This window comes from Sipha flava, unplaced genomic scaffold (assembly GCF_003268045.1).
Source record: "Sipha flava isolate LNK unplaced genomic scaffold, YSA_version1 102_pilon_pilon, whole genome shotgun sequence".
Taxonomy (NCBI): domain Eukaryota; kingdom Metazoa; phylum Arthropoda; class Insecta; order Hemiptera; family Aphididae; genus Sipha; species Sipha flava.
In genome coordinates this window covers 829,441-846,283 of record NW_020271716.1, presented here as the reverse complement: position 1 = coordinate 846,283, position 16,843 = coordinate 829,441, and the positions used below count along the sequence as shown (strand labels likewise).

The window sequence follows — 16,843 nt, the reverse complement described above, 5'->3', positions numbered from 1 at the left end:
ACCGTGAGCTGTTTGCCGTCGGGTTCCGTGACTTCGCGGTGACGCGCGTGTTCACGTGCCACACGTCCGTGGTGCACGACTTGGCGTTCCCGCGCGACTACCCCCGCGTGTTCGCCACCACCAGCCGGGAAGACGTGCGCGTGTGGTCTGTGGACACGCTGCAGGAGCTGCTCCGCGTCACCGTCCGGAACCACACGTGCTCCAAAGTGGTGTTCGCGCCGGACGGCACACAGATCGTGACCGCGTGGTGCGACGGCCGTATCAGGTCGTTCGCACCCGAGACCGGCCGGCCGCTGTACACCATCGAGAACTGTCACAACGATGGCGTGTCCGTCGTCGCCGTGCACCTGGACGGCCAGAGGCTGCTGAGCGGCGGCGGTGACGGCCGCGTGTGCGTGTGGCTGGTCGAAAACGGCATCACCGCGCTGGTGGCCGTGCTCAAGGACCACAAGGGCAAGGTGAGCGCGATCGCGGTGCACCGGCGCGGCGACCGCATCCTCTCGTCCAGCGTGGACGGTACGTGCGTCATATGGGACATAACCCGGTACGTGCGGCTGTCCACCATCTTCTCCAACACCGTGCTCACCGACGTCCAGTATCATCCCAACGACTTGGAGATCATCATGTGCGGCACCAACGGTTACATCGGGTACTGGGACGCCATCGACGGTTCGCCCATCAGCAAGATCGAAACGTTCTCCGGGTCCTCGCTCAACTCTTTGGACGTCACGCCCGCCGGTTCGTACCACCGAATACCACCCACCTGATTCGATCATTTTCTCCGTTAACGCTACGTGCGTCCGATCACACATTGCAACGGGTTTCCGTGCTGATCCAATGTCCTAACATGCATTTGGAAAACGTTTTTCCGCTCGTCACCTTATGTCTACTTCGGAGATAACATTACACGTTGTAGTGGATTTTAACTCGTTTTGGTGAACCGCGAAATCGACGTTTTACGATTTTCTCTGAGCTCGAGGTCGAAAAACGCGCGCGCGCGCATAAGAAAAATAGAATGAGATGGAGCGATAATTTTAACAGCGTGCGTCAATCGAGGTCAGTAGTGATTCGACGAGGTTTTCACTGACCATGTCGGCGTCACGATCATCTGGACGCGTGGGTATAGTGCTCGGTCGCGATTTATTTATTCTTGTTCGGTAAGTTCACCTCTAAGACCATACCGACATACATCACTATATACTTCTTCATCTAACGATATCAAACGCGGTCTTCCTACCGGTCTCATCTCAGTTGGATCTTCTATTTTGGTTTCTCCGAGCACGCTCGGCCCACCGTGATCTTTTGTCGCCGATCATTCCCACCGTTTTGTTCGTGGATTTTTTCAAATTTTTTCTCCTCGCAGGAAACTACTTCGTGACCGGCAGCGTGGACCAGGTGGTGGAGGTCTGGCTGTACAAAGAAGGCAGGACCACGCACGTCGGGAGGGGGCACGCGGGCGCCGTGACCAACGTGAGGATCAGTCCGGACTGCAAGTACGTGGTGAGCACGAGCACGGACGGCGGCATATTCCTGTGGCGGTTCCCGTACGGGGCCGAGACCGAACCGCCGTCGGACCGGGACAGCGTGAACAGCGGTCCGTCGGCGAGCAGCTTACGGGAACAGCAGACGGCCCGTGCGAGGCAGCTGTCGCAGAAGAAGAAGTTACCTGCGCGCAAGGAGAACATCAAGGTCATATCGAAAACGCAAAACGTCCTGGCGGACGCGACCGGCAACAGCGGCGACGGTAACGCGAAGGCGACGGACGCGGACAGCGGCGGCTCGGTGAAGTGCCTGTGCCCGCGCGGTACGACGTGCTCGTGCAACGGCGACATCGGGTCCAGGAACAGCAGCACCGGCATCAGTTGGAACAGCAAACACTCCGACCGGTTCTCGTGACCGCGATTTCGGTTCCGTCGCTATACCGCGAAATCGAACGTTACACGTGTTTTTTTTTTCCGGGGTAAACGCGACCTGCGTCGTTTTATCATCAACTCTGTAAATCTAATGTAATGCTGTTGTATTGTGTACTACCACTGGGAAAATAAATGTTTATAATATAAAGGACTACGGCCGTTATGTTACGTTAAGGTTATGTCTAACGGCACATAATATTTCACGCGAATATCATGATCGATGATACTACGCGGACGTAAATAGTCAACATTTTAGGTCCGGATTGATTTATTTCGATGATTAATTTTGTGAACACGAATAACCTCAAATTTATTTTCTACCGCTCGATGTTTGAATTGTATACGAGACCATAGTATGTAATACATTTAACACAGGGACCCAATGTAAAATCAACATTTCATTCCGAATAATGGCTATTATTCGTACTACTGTTAGTATATTATTTGTCACAGATTTTTTTCAATACTGAAGATAATCAACAGTAGTTATACTTACTAGTAAACCGTTAAACAAAATAATGGTGTGTAAAATGGTCATAGCAGTTAAAATGATTATGTCTTATTTATCAATTGTAAAGAACGAAGAGTTATTTAAAAACACTAATGATAATTTACATAAACCGATTTTAACTGATAACAACAATTCGATTTCTGATGATGCTCGTTTAAGAGTAATGTTTGCGTCAAATAATGATAATGATAATTACCTAAACGAATTTCTGAGCAAATTTTTTTTTAAATCTTTTAACGTTTTTGTATATTACTTTTAGTTAAATTGATATACAGGAATAATATTTTAATATTTTTTAATTATTAAAATAAACATAACGAAAATAGTATACTAATCCGTATAAATGTTTTGCTTTTGATAAAGTGTTATTTATTTTCATTTGATTTTGAGAAGACTACCAAGACTGAATTATAAATCATTGACTATGAAAATTTGTTGTACATAATGTTTTTCATTTTTTTTCTAATTGTTAGTTGATTTGATTTTAGTTCATAAATGAATATATTTTCTCAACATGGCCAATTTGTTCACTTTTCTCTGTAGACTATAATACATGTTATACATGATATATTATAATAGGTAAAATTGAATATTTTGAAGTATAGATAAAATAATATTATAGTGCAATGGGCAATTGTAAACTCCACCAAAATATCAGTGAAGATAAAAAGGTAATAAAAGGTCTAATGTAATATAATATTTTTTTACTATGATTTAAATATTTATTGTTCATAATATGATATTATATTTCATTATAATTTTTTTTTAATAATATATCATATTAATTTTATACTACTACTTGATTTTCTTCACTGCTGGAATTTATATGAACTTAATTTTACAGGATTTTTTTGAGTGACGAAGTTTACATGAGCCTAATTTTACCTGTTTTTTTTCTGGCGGTGTTTACATGCGCCCAGTGCAATCGTCTTGAAATAAAATTATAATTATAATATATTAAAATCAAATGTTAATTTTGTTTCTTACATAAATGCAAAAAAAAAATTAAACAATTCATTGCAAAAAAAAAAAAAAAAAATATTGAAATATAATTTAAATTAAGCAGTTAAATAATAGAAAATTATATAGATCATTTTTAAAATACCAATTTATGAATTTGTAGTTATATTAAGTATACAAATATAGAAATATATACCAATAACTTTTAAAATCAATTTATTCCCAGATATAGAATAATTTATTAACATTATCTTTTAAAAAAAATTTTTTATTAACAGTTAAAACTTAAAATTGCTTTATAATAGCTTTAAATGGTAAGAAAATATATTTAAATATTTATGTATTAGAGTTGGAGATATATTTGAATGTTTTTATTATTCAGTCCTCGGTTTTACAGAACATTGGTAAACACACATCCCTATGACTTATGAGTATCATCAACCTCACCATAAAATAACATCCATGACAAATTATCTTCTACCCGACTTACATTTACGTTCCATTAAGTACAAAAAAAAAAAAAGAAAAGAATAATGTGAACTCTATAGTTTGCACGTCTGAACGAACACACTTTTCCAATAAGTTCACAAAAAAAAAAGAAACAAAAAATAATTGTAATGGTTTTGGGTTAATTTATTTCAACTTGAGATCTCTACTTTAAGATAACTTAAAACCACATTATCATTAAATATATTTATATATATAGTGAAGTAAACACGTTATACTAGGTACAAGAAAACGTCATATTAAATGTATAAAAAGAAATTCATAATTTATACATTTTATTTTTATTTTTTTATTTTTTATTTTTATAGAGAATTTTATAAAGAAGTTACAATTTTATGGTACATTTGTTACGATGAAAATTCCATAATTTATTTATTATTTATTGATTTATAATATAAATATAATTACAAATGTATTTATTCAAAAATATATTTATAATAATAATAATAATATTTATAAGAAAATTATTTTATATGATTTTATCTAAGTATTATACCTCAACGTCACCATCAGAATAAACTCATATTAATTTGATTTTTTTTTTTTATATATATAATTAATATCTTAGTTATTATTTTATTTTTGATACACGTGCAGTCGATGGCAGTACGAACGTACTAAAATATTAATAATATGTATATTTTAGATAAAATTATGATCTTCTTTGTTCCATTGTTAATCATTAAGGTTGTGGCGGTTCAATCAGCAGTTATTGGTGAATTTATTTCCAAATAATATTACATAAGTACAAATGTGTGTAAACATACAGTATTTAATATTATTAGTTATATCTATATGTAATAATTTATAACATAGCATTATTTTTTATCATTCGGTTCATCAATTTACAACTTCAATAGTTGTCATACATAATGATAATTTTCAGCCGATAAAAGGTTTTAAAACATGCTTCATATTTTTTTTAAAAAAATCATTGAAATTATTATAAACGTGTGATCGGTAGTTTTTATTAGTACTTTACTTTCATAAAGTATTGATCAATATACAAAAGAATGATCAGTATAACTTATAAAAAGTTTCAATTGTAATTATGTTATGACATTATTAAAACGTGTATATTTTTTAACAACTCTAAAATCAACACACAATGGTACGTAGGGCTTAAGCATTTTGAAAAATGGGTTCTCTGACCATAAATCACTAAAATCTGACTGTTATCGATAAAAGTCATATTGTATATATAAGACTTTTGTTGTTAAACACATAAAATAGATGAATGTATTAGGAGAGAGATTTACCAATTATTGTGGATAACCTTAAGTTTGAATTTGAAGTTAAAAAGTTTTTTAGTTTAATTATTTTAGCTTTAAGGTTAAAATGACATATAACCCAGCCTTTATTAGATTCCCTTGCAATAAAAGTTATAAATAAACAAACCACATAAATATTTTTTTAAAAAAACTCATCTTAAGTAAATTACTTAAAAAACGTTCAATCAATGTCAATAACATCAGAAACAAACGTAAACTTTTTAACGATACTGTACCTTTTTCTAAAATAAATTCTAGAAGTATAACTCGTAATAGTGTTTATCATATTTCTTTCGGGTAAAAATTAATCTCCATGCAAATGAAAAAAAAAAATTTAGACGTGATGAGATTTTAAATCTTATAAAATGTCTGCTAAAATAATTACAATATATTATTATAATTACCATCTATAATTAATTAATGTTAAGAAATAAAATATGACTACCTGCCTTTCTGCATTTTCTGTCTTCACGTTCTTATTAATATCATTATGTACGAATGTTAAATCCATTTTTCTAGTGTAAATTCTCACTACATCAAGCATAGATATTTTTTATCAACTTCAAAATTATTACATAGATTTGAAACACACTATATTAGTAATAACAATATAAAATTAATGTTTATTGTACTTGTTCTTTTAGGTTCAGTAAAAAAATAAATACTTAATATCAAATGAAACCAATCAATTTTGTAGTTTCACTAACGCCAAATACAATATTGTTGACTTCACTAAAATTGCACATCCTAAATCACCAACAATAGTTGTGAAAATGTCTATACGCAATAAATATAATGCAATTTCTCTTGCAACGCCCGTCGAAATGGACCTCTACTCTCTCATGAATAATATTTATTTCGGTTCACGTGATAATAAAAATACTTGGAATCGCCTTGTGAAGTGACGACGTAATAAGAATGGCACGTAAGGCTAAACAATTTTGCGAGAACTTCGGATAGAAAACCGTCATGATTATTTTTTTTTCGATAAAGGAAAAAACGCATACCAGCGACTGATATTGCTTTTGGTTATCGATTCTATGTTCATCGAAAGTTTGCCAAATATAAATCTACTCAGAACGAAAAGTTCTAAAAATTAAACCATTAGCTAATGAGATAAAGAAATTCGCTTGAGTATAGATTTTCAAATGATACGCAACTGAGGCCGAATATATTAAAGAAATTCAAGTAGCAACCTGACATATTGGTGTGATTAATCTCAGTTAGACGAACCATAACTAACGGCCAATGTATCAAAATAATCCCAATTACATTCTTGATGAAATTACAATTTCATCAACTTATACTCGTATGCTACACAATTACTAACATCAGAAACTACACCACCCACGCCCACTAATACGCAAATATCTACACTAGCTCAATCCCCTGCAAACACTTATGATTCTGAAGAGTTGAATTTTACAGATTTAATATAAATATGAAAACATTTATAGTAAAAAGTTTTTTAATATTAATAGGTCCTCATTGATTATTTGTGTTTAAATAGTTTCTATTAACCATACAAGCAGTTCATTATTCATTATAAGTTATTACCAATTTTCATTTTATTTTATTAAATTTAAATGTTAATAATAATTCGCAGATTTAATATTCATTTGAAAAATGTATAGTTTGTATTAAAACCTTCTTTGATATAAATACACCCTCATTGATTATTCATTTTTATAACGTTTTTATTTACCATATAAGCAGTTCATTATTACTCATTTATTTTATTTAATTGTACATGAAGTTTATGAATTATGTTTTATTTTTATTTTTTTTTTTTAGTAATATGTTTACCTACTATATACTTTTCTAAATTAAATGCTAATTTTAATGTTTAATTTGTTTTTGAATAGAAATTTTTATCTTAATTGAATGTTGTCTTCCAATATATCAATAATTGCCTCACAAACTGCAAAAACAATACTACTAATCACTTGTTTTGACATTTTGAAAAGGTATTACAAACTTGTAAACACTTCGCCAATAGCTAAAAATCGAAGTGTTACTGCAAATCTGTCTTGCACCGATATAGGTGCTCTTAAATTTTTTTTAGTTTAAGCGATTTTTGGCCCAATCAAATTAATAAGCAAATCAAAGTCACTTGACGACATCCTCATAAAGTTTTGAAACTCTCCATTAATTTCTTACGTCTTTAAATCGTTTAATAACGAATTTCCTCCAAATTTTTATCGAAGAGTAAAAAGTTGAGTTTGCCACCATCGTCTTCGTCTTCGATTATTTTTCTCTAGTGTGAGATGAATATAAACATAAGCTGCAGCATCAATTGAAGCGATATGACAAGCGTCTATGCTCAACCATAGATTGAATTACTATGAAGTTATTCAGAAAAGTTATTTAAGTTATATAAATTAATTTATTAGTTAACTATACGCAAACATACACACATATTTTTTAGTTGTTCGACGAACAGTTGGTCAAATAGTTTGACGAACAGTTCATCGAACAGTTCATCGTTTTGTTACGCTAGTGTGGATGCGGCTTTATACGCCCTGTTATTCCACTAACACAAGAATATTCATTATTTTTATTTTCATCATAAAACTCACAAAATGCTTTATTTCCTTTATGGATCGAAAACAATAATAAATCAATGATGTATAGTATTTAATAATTTTATGATATATATATATATAAGTATTTATAATCAAATTGAAATGTGTATTCGATTTTGGGACGCAAATAGTACTTCGCATACAGATTAATAATTTACATTCCATTTTCAATCTAAATGTGCTTACATATGGAAGTCTTTTTTGTGATAAGTTTTTAGTGAGATGGCTAATGAATATAAAACGGGGAGGTCGCATTTGATATCTAAACAGAATATCACATAGTAGTGGAAGTCACACTATTGCACACCGGGATAATATATGCAATATGTCATATTATGATAAAGCACTGCAAAAATATCCGTGAACATAATATGTTCATATATTCATATTATGAATAACTCTAAAAGACGTGAATACGAATTGAAATACACGTGTATTAAGTAGGTGCACGGGAATACAAATGTTTTATTCACTTGTACACGAACTTCGTGTTCGCGTACGTATTAATTCACGTTTTCAACCGAGATCACTAATTAATGCTACAATAGTTTTTATAATCAAAAAAAGTGTGCGGTTTTTCCTATCATAATTTTAGGTAAAAGTCAGAAGTGTGCGGTTTTAACCCATGAAAAGTGTGCGGTTTTGGGATACAACCAAATTTTCTTATGCAGAATTCTTTACTTATTTATTTTTTAGTATAATATTTTATTTATATTTATTAAATAATTTCTTCAAAATGTTCTCTTAAGTTACTAAAAATATTTTTATATGTGTATCAATCTTTGAAAACTTTCCATATTACTATGAAATAAAGAAAATAATATTCAAAATAATCACATGTACCAACATACTATTGTTTTTAATCATAAATACGGTATTATATCTCATTTAAGATAACTGTCAATCAATCATAACTGCAAGAAATATCAACTAATAAAGTACATATTTCATGTGTTACTACTTATGTACTAATGTATATACTTATGTACACAATAAATTGCGAGTTCTCTATGAAAATTGAAATACATTATATAGCGTTGTTCTCCTTCATCATTATAGCTGACAAGGCGTCTAGTCAGAAATCGTTTATATTTTGTTTCGTAATTAAATTTAAGTGATTTGTTTTAGTATTTTTCATAAAATAGTATAATATAAATTCAATAAGTTTAAACTAGGGCTTGCGATTTTGAACGTGTATTAAGAAATATGTGAACACGTATCTAAAATGTATTAATATCCGTGTATTGATTTACACGTGTAAATAAAATCCGTGTACTGACATACACGTGTAATAGTTCGTGAATCCGTGTATTTTTTTAAAGTTTATTTTAAATAATTCATATAAATATAATATTTAATATATACAAGTTATATAGGTGCACACATATATAAGTATATTACTTATAAGCTGCAATTATATTACAACATTGGTTTTACCTTTATTTTAACCATAATATATTATTAAATAATAGTCTCAAAACCTTAATAGTGTGTAAATATAATATTATATAATTATATGTTTTGATAATATTAAATGCATTTAATGTTTAATATTGATATCTTAGTAACTTTCATACTTTATGTTGTCTCATAATCATGCACCTACCTAATGGAAACCAAGATAAAATTTAAAGCATCATTTTTAAAAATAGGTAATATTCTCATTCTTTCATTTGACATTTACGCTAAAAAATTGGTAGATTTATTTAATACATAATAAAATAATTAAAAATGTTAAAATGAACAAAAAAATATTTATGTATACCAGCCACGTCGGTTAGCTCAGAATGTTGTTTCTCCACAGCTGGAAATATTGTCACATTTAAAAGAATCTGCTTAGCAACAGAAAATGTAGATTTATTAATATTTTTGTACCAAAATCGCAGTATCTTGTAGGACTTATTTTGTTGAAAATTTAAGCTCGCGTTGAATTATCTAATTTTCTGTCTCTTTAAACATATTATTTATTTATTACTTTAAGTTATTATTATTTAATCATTAATATTTCTTTTTTATTTATAAATTATGTTAAATCATCGAGTATCTATATTTTTATGTTAATTTTTTTAATTAATTTATTCGTAATTATTTTGTTTACAATGTATTATTACTAATTGTATTTAATAACTGTATTTAATCAAATCTAAGTAAATAAAAATGTTATAAACTAAAAATACTATAAGTACGGATTATTCATAAATGTGTATATCAATAAATATTTATTTCATTATATACAAATATTTGATTTACTACAATCTGTAGTCTATACATTTCGTAATAAGAAAATTTGATCGATAGGAACATTTTTTTTTTTTTTTTAAATAAAATACACGGGTACACGTCACACAGATAAACGTAACAAATACACAGGTACACGGGTACACAGATTTTAATGTTCGTTTATCCGTGTATTATATTTACACGAACTTTAACTTAAATTTCTTAAAAACACTTCTACCCGTGTAATTAAATACACGTGAAATAGACACCCCTAGTTCAAACTAAAAATGTAATGTATATACGAATAATTTAATTATTTGAATATTCGATTATTCAATCATTCGAATATTAGTATTCGATGCTAAGGTACCCATTATTATTAAACGTTTTGTGTGGCGCGAAAACTTAAAAGAATAATTTTCGTTACGTATTGTATTATAGCATCAAATACTGATATTCGAATGGTCAAATAATTCTCATAACTGGTTTAAACAACCATGATTCAGTTAAGTAATAGTAAACCGATAAATACAGTATAATGGAATTCGTCTTATTTATTTTATATAGTTATCAATCAATACGTTATCACAAAATAAGCTTTCAACTTAGATTTCAGATTGGATTCTATAGTTGCTTTTAGATAACGTGATTCATCTTATTGCAGAGGTATATATTTTTTACCTCTACGGCACAAGATTAATGTTCAGTGATTGTTGATAAACAATTGTAAGACCATTAGAACCAAAGTGCTTTTTATTTAATTTAAAAATACATCATTACAAACTAAATATAAGCTATACACACGTTGCTTATCGCTGAAATTTTCGAAATCTTTGGTAGATTTGATTAGGTAACCAGTATTAGAATGATCATAAAAACGGGAATAATTTAGTTATTACTGGTCATCACCAACCCAATGATGTGATTTAGAATTCAAATGTATTTCAAAATGTATTAATCCAACTAAGTATAGTTTTATTTAGATAAATCTAAAAAATATTAAATTATGAAAATATGTTTTCTCGTAAGAGTCTTAAGCTAAATTAAATTAAATAAAATATACATTTTAAAATAGCAAAAACTTGATTTTGTGAATAGGTGTTTGTTTAGTGGTCAAATTTGAATTTTTTCCAAGAATGGGTCACCTAAATTAACTTATTTATGGTTTCTTTTACTATGTATTTTATTTCCTATTAATGTTTTTCTTTTTAAATTTGATTATTCAGTTAAAATTGAAAAACAAATAAAAAATGAAAAATTACTTTCTATTTTTGAAAAAAATAGTAATAGTAGAATTTTTATCTAAAATACTGAATGGTAATTATAGTTAAATATAATACAACATTGCCTCACTGTTTTATTTCAATGGAACGTAACAAAATTTATGAATGCCAATAAATTTAACAAATGTCATTGATAATCAGTTATAGACAATATTGCATTCTCCTTCTTGGATAAATTGTTAAATCATCAATTTTACAAATTCAATATGCTAATTTGTATACGTTAGTTATATGTTACTTATATGTATTATAAGTTAATATTTAATACACAATTCTACTATAGTGAAAATATTATTTTTATTTTAAAATAAAAAATACATGAACCCAAAACTACTTTATTAAATATATTTAGTATATAATTAAATAAAATTAAAATATATATTTTAATTCATAAACAAAGTTGACCTTGCGTGGCATTCTGGAAAATGTATTAATTATTTCTTCAATATGTATTAGTTACTAATTAGTTATTTATTAGTTTACTACGGTAGACTGATAATAAAGCTGATTCTGTTAGATCAGTGGTCACCAAACTACGGTCCGTGGGCCAACTCCGGTCTACCATCATATAATATCTGGTCTGCGAAAGAATTCTATATTACAACATTTATTTGCATAACTGTGATATTTTACATTTACGTAAAAAAAAAATTAAAAAAATTGAAAAATACATTTTTTTTATGGCCCGAAGTAAAAAAAAAGTGTGCCCACCATGTGTTAGACGATCTTCACAACAGCTATTTTTCAAACAGAGTTTTAACTGTCTCAAAGTTGAAAATTAACTGGGTATATTGCAAATTTTATGTTTAACACATTTTATTCTCCTTAAAATAATTTATAAAATTATTCTTCACTATATTTACGAATTGAATAAATAATATGTACACAGATTTCATGTTTAGTATACTCAAATAAATTTAAATTTACGTTTATATTTTGTAGAGATTTACAAAAATACAATGTTATAGCAAATAGTTCTTCTATAATATACAATGGAATTACAAACGAACTTAAGGTTATAGTTTTTAAAAGTTATTTAAAGCTACGATTTTTCTAAATTATTATAATGTTCAAGTTCTTTTAATATGTTTGTTATTGGTAAATATAATTCTTTAAACCTTAGTTGTTGTAGCATTTAACCCAGCGGGTTTTACACATTTTTAAAAATTTTTGGTTGCGTGTGCCTGGAATAGGGTTTTTTATGAAATTCTGACCTTATTGGAGAACTAAAACTACTAACCTACTTTAAAAACCCCAAAAATCCCCGTATATGAACTTGATTACTCTAGAGCACAATTACTAAGAAAAAATTAATAATCCTTTCTTTTTTTATTAACTTTTCATATTTAAACCGTTTTTAAAATTAATTCAAGCGAATGTGCAGATTTTTCAATACAATTTCAATTTCATACAAAATACATAATTTTAAATAATTTTTTTAAAATTTTTCCATATATACCAAAGTAAATTTATCAATATTTTTAATAGCAGCATTTTCATAATGTAATATCATTATGGAAGGTTGAGAAAATAATTTATGAAGTAAATATATAAAGGAATATTATTTTAACGTAATTGTAATATAATTTTCAATGTTGTTATGCGAGAGAATAAACATGTAAAATATTTAGATTTGATTTATTTAACAGTTTACGAACAACTTGACATTTCACGTAATTGAAATGGAACAAAGTCCCTGCCATGTAAAAACAATGACAAAAGGACTGTCGTTTTTGAATGAATGTACAATCCTTAAATTAATTACGAAAGTGGAATATTCGAAGATATCATTGAAAACGAAAACATACTACCCATTTGAAATATATTATGTAAGTACTAGGGTTCCGTGAGATAAACCTTGTCTACCGAGTAACAAAAGAAAATTATTTAGATCTTTGCGTATCACGAGGATTACCACAGTTATACAAATTTAATTAATAATAAGACGTATTAAAAATAATAGACGTTGCCTATACAAGGTCTGAGATAATAGTTGTGTAATGTTTAATACACGAGCCGTTTCCGGAATGTACACCAAATAATATTGTAATTTTAAAACACTCTATTTTAATTATGTTTGTCTTGAAAATGGTATTTGGAATTTTCCAAATATTGAAAGTGCCTTTATTATTTTATTATGTATACAATGATAAAAATTAATATTGGCTATGTGTTCTGTATAAAATTTACATAAGACACATATTATTTTATATATATATATATATACATATATACATATATTTATATTTACAATAGATACATAAATAAAATATTCTATGAATAAATAAGGCAAGTATATATGTTTTTTATTAGTTGAAAATACGTGGAGTAATGCAAATAAATCAATTTTGATAATTTTAACAAAGAAATATGAAATATTTATGTACAAATAGCGCAAAGAATTTTAAAGTGTATAATATATTATATTGAAAAACTTGAAGGATTTTTGCTAACTCATATTTCTTTGTTTATAATTTCTCATAACATAACACTATTATTATCAAAGTAAACGGTTTTAATAAACATTAATTATTTTTTTATTTTTTATTTTTATCACAGATTTGAAAACTTCTGAACATTTTTTACTATTGACCAAAAATAGTACCAATTAGTTGTAATTTTCTATCAGAAACTATCCCTAAAATTTAAAATAGAAGCCTTTTTACTGCTCCAAAAGATAATGACTAGGGTTCGGATGTTCATGAAATTGCATATTTTTTCTAATGATTAATTATAACTCGGATCTGGATACTAATTTGAATCATATAACACTTATTGTACTTTGTATATTTATGTATGTGATATAGTTTTATATTTTAAATTCATATTTTGGGATTTTAAGAATATTTATGAATAAGTCAGAACATTTTCGAACTTTTTTTAAAACAATTTAAATTAACGTCCTAAATATTTTAAGATTCATTTTCGATCAAATTAAAAAACCATTGTATCACAGTGTAACGTTTATATTGTAAATTAGTATAAGCCTAATATTAAGAAAATATTAAATATAAAAATAACAACTTTAATTTACAAAAATTAAATAAATACAGGTGCATTTTCCTGCCATCTTCGCCTTTAAATTTAGGAAACAAACTGGAAGCCTTTTTTTGTACTACATTTGTACTTGTCTATGCCCAACTTATAGTGTTTCTACAGCAAACCCTTAATTTTTTAAGGTAGGAATCATAACTCACCCTTAACTCAACATTTTGGAATTTTTTAGTACTTTGCTATAACTGGTTTCTATTTTTTTTTCAACGTTAATGCTCCACTTTTTTTCTAGTTATTTCCTATATAAACAAAGAAGTAATAAATACATGGTAACCTCTGAATCCAATTATGAATATTTGATAGAACTGAGTTAAGTTAATCATTTTCTCCTTTTTAACTTTTAACTTATCGAATTAAATTTATGAATTGTTTATGATTAACTTTTAACTTATCCAGTAGCGTAGATACAATTCTTTTCTGGGGGGGAGGGGGTGTTTAAGAGTAAGTTTTTAAGTGTTCGTAGTATATCTTAAAACGAGATCATATATAATAATATTACATTTAAAATAGTGTTATTATGTCCCGTATTGATGAAAATTATTTTGTTATTCAATTTTTAATATATACCTAATCATAGTAAAATCAAAATATTTTACTATAATATATAAATATTAATAAATAATAATCAAATATCATTAAAAAAAATCTGTGGGGGGGTGGAAACCCCTTACAACCTCCCCGTAACTACGCCACTGTAATCGTCTGAGTACATGATTAAATATGGTGAATAATCCGGCCTATCCGATTATCAATATAAAATAATAAGTACACCTGTACCTATACCTAATATATTTATTTAAATACAATATACCTATTTTTATTAGAAAAAGCATCAACTATATCATTATTATTAATATTTTTTGCCAAATTTTTTTCAATGTTTATAATAGAAAGATCATTGGATTTATTTTCAACCATTGTAGATCGCATCCAAGTTTTTATTTGGCGCATTGCAGAAAAAGGACGTTCACAAGTTGCCGAACTTATTGGTAAAGTTAAGGTCACCTGTAGAAGTTTATAAATATTTGGGTAGACATTCACAACAATATGAGTGTTCAAATCATCTAAGGAGATATCATTTTTTTACAAGTACAGTAGTTTCGGATATTAGATTATAACAATTGATATCTAATAAATCCCGGAAAATAAAAAGGTGTATATAATAATATATAATAATAATAATATAATATAATAATATAATAATAATTATATAAGTCATAATGTGTTATTAATTATTATTAATATTTAAATTTAGTTAACCATTACAATTTTGTGTAATATGAAATTAGTAAGTGTGTTAATCAATTAGTCAATTCATGTATGAAAATCAGGGTATTTTAGGAGATATTACTCAATGTTAGTTAATTAGATAAAGTTTGAATAATGTATCAATTACATTTATAGTATTGGTATACCTTATAGTGATCAATAAATAATGCTTTTTTCAAAGTTCAGTTTAAAAAAGTTATCAATCGATTCAGCCATTTCCAAACTTTCATCACAAAACCGTTTTTTCATGACAATAATGCAATTTATAACTTTAAAGTATGCATTTACACGAAAATAATCTTTAGCAGTAACATTATCAACTTCATTGGGTTCTTCAGCACCAGTAGTAAAAATCAAAACAAAATCATTAAGTGTGTTAGGTTCCCTTCTTATTCGTTTTAATCCTAAAATACAAAAATATTTATAATTTTTACTTTCTACATCTAACTATAAAATTATTAAATATTTACTTTGTGCTTGAAATTGTTTATCAAATTTAATGTTATAATCTTTAGTAAAGTTTTGGATTTAAATTTAATTTTATAATCGGCCCAAGTACTGAACGAGCTGGACCAGTCAGTAAAGTTCCTAGATCACAAGACGTCTCAGTTCAGTAGCGTATCCACGGGGGTGGTTTGGGGGTTCAAACCACACCCTTGGGCTTTTTTTTAATGTTATTTTTAATAATTTTTTGCGCTTTGTTACGATAAATAAATCAGTTGCGTTTAATATTAACCAATTAACCAAATATCCAAATATGAAAATTAAATATTATATACCTACAGGTAATAACATTCTCTATAATACGGGTAATCATAAATATTGTCATTGTATACTATAGATTAGAAAAGAGTATATTGGTTTATAAATAGATATTTTAGGTATTTTTCAAAAAAAAATAATCATAATCAATATGTACTATTATTTTGATCTTGAAAATATTGTAGTTATTAAATTTCTTTCTTTCTTATCCAAGAAGTTGTATGAACAAGTTGACGTCTCTACATTTATAGTCTTACGTTTCACAGAATTAAAATGGTAAGTGTTAACAAAATTAATTAATTTTATAATATTAAATTATTTTTTTCGAATATAATATTATATACAATACATAGGCGGACATTTGGTTGAATTTTTGGAGGGGCTATAATAATTCAATGTAAAATAGCCCACAGGGACTTAGTCTCCACACCCCCTTCCCATACACAAGTAAATTACCATAACTAGTAGATATTATAAAATATGATTTCTGTTTTAAAATTAAATAATT

The 16,843-nt window shown here is 28.6% G+C and overlaps 1 protein-coding gene and 1 pseudogene across 1 annotated transcript in view; one reads left to right on the top strand and one right to left on the bottom strand.

Moving 5' to 3' along the window:
- The window catches only part of LOC112681530 (cilia- and flagella-associated protein 52-like), a 3,259-nt gene extending 1,363 nt beyond the window's left edge, over positions 1–1,896 (top strand). Inside the window, exons 3-4 of the mRNA XM_025551780.1 lie at positions 9–738; positions 1,364–1,896. Coding sequence (XP_025407565.1) covers positions 9–738; positions 1,364–1,896 — 1,263 coding nt within the window. The remainder of the gene's footprint in view (positions 1–8; positions 739–1,363) is intronic.
- Positions 1,897–15,096: 13,200 nt separating this feature from the next.
- On the bottom strand, positions 15,097–16,101 carry LOC112681521 (annotated as a pseudogene).
- Positions 16,102–16,843: the final 742 nt, after the last annotated feature.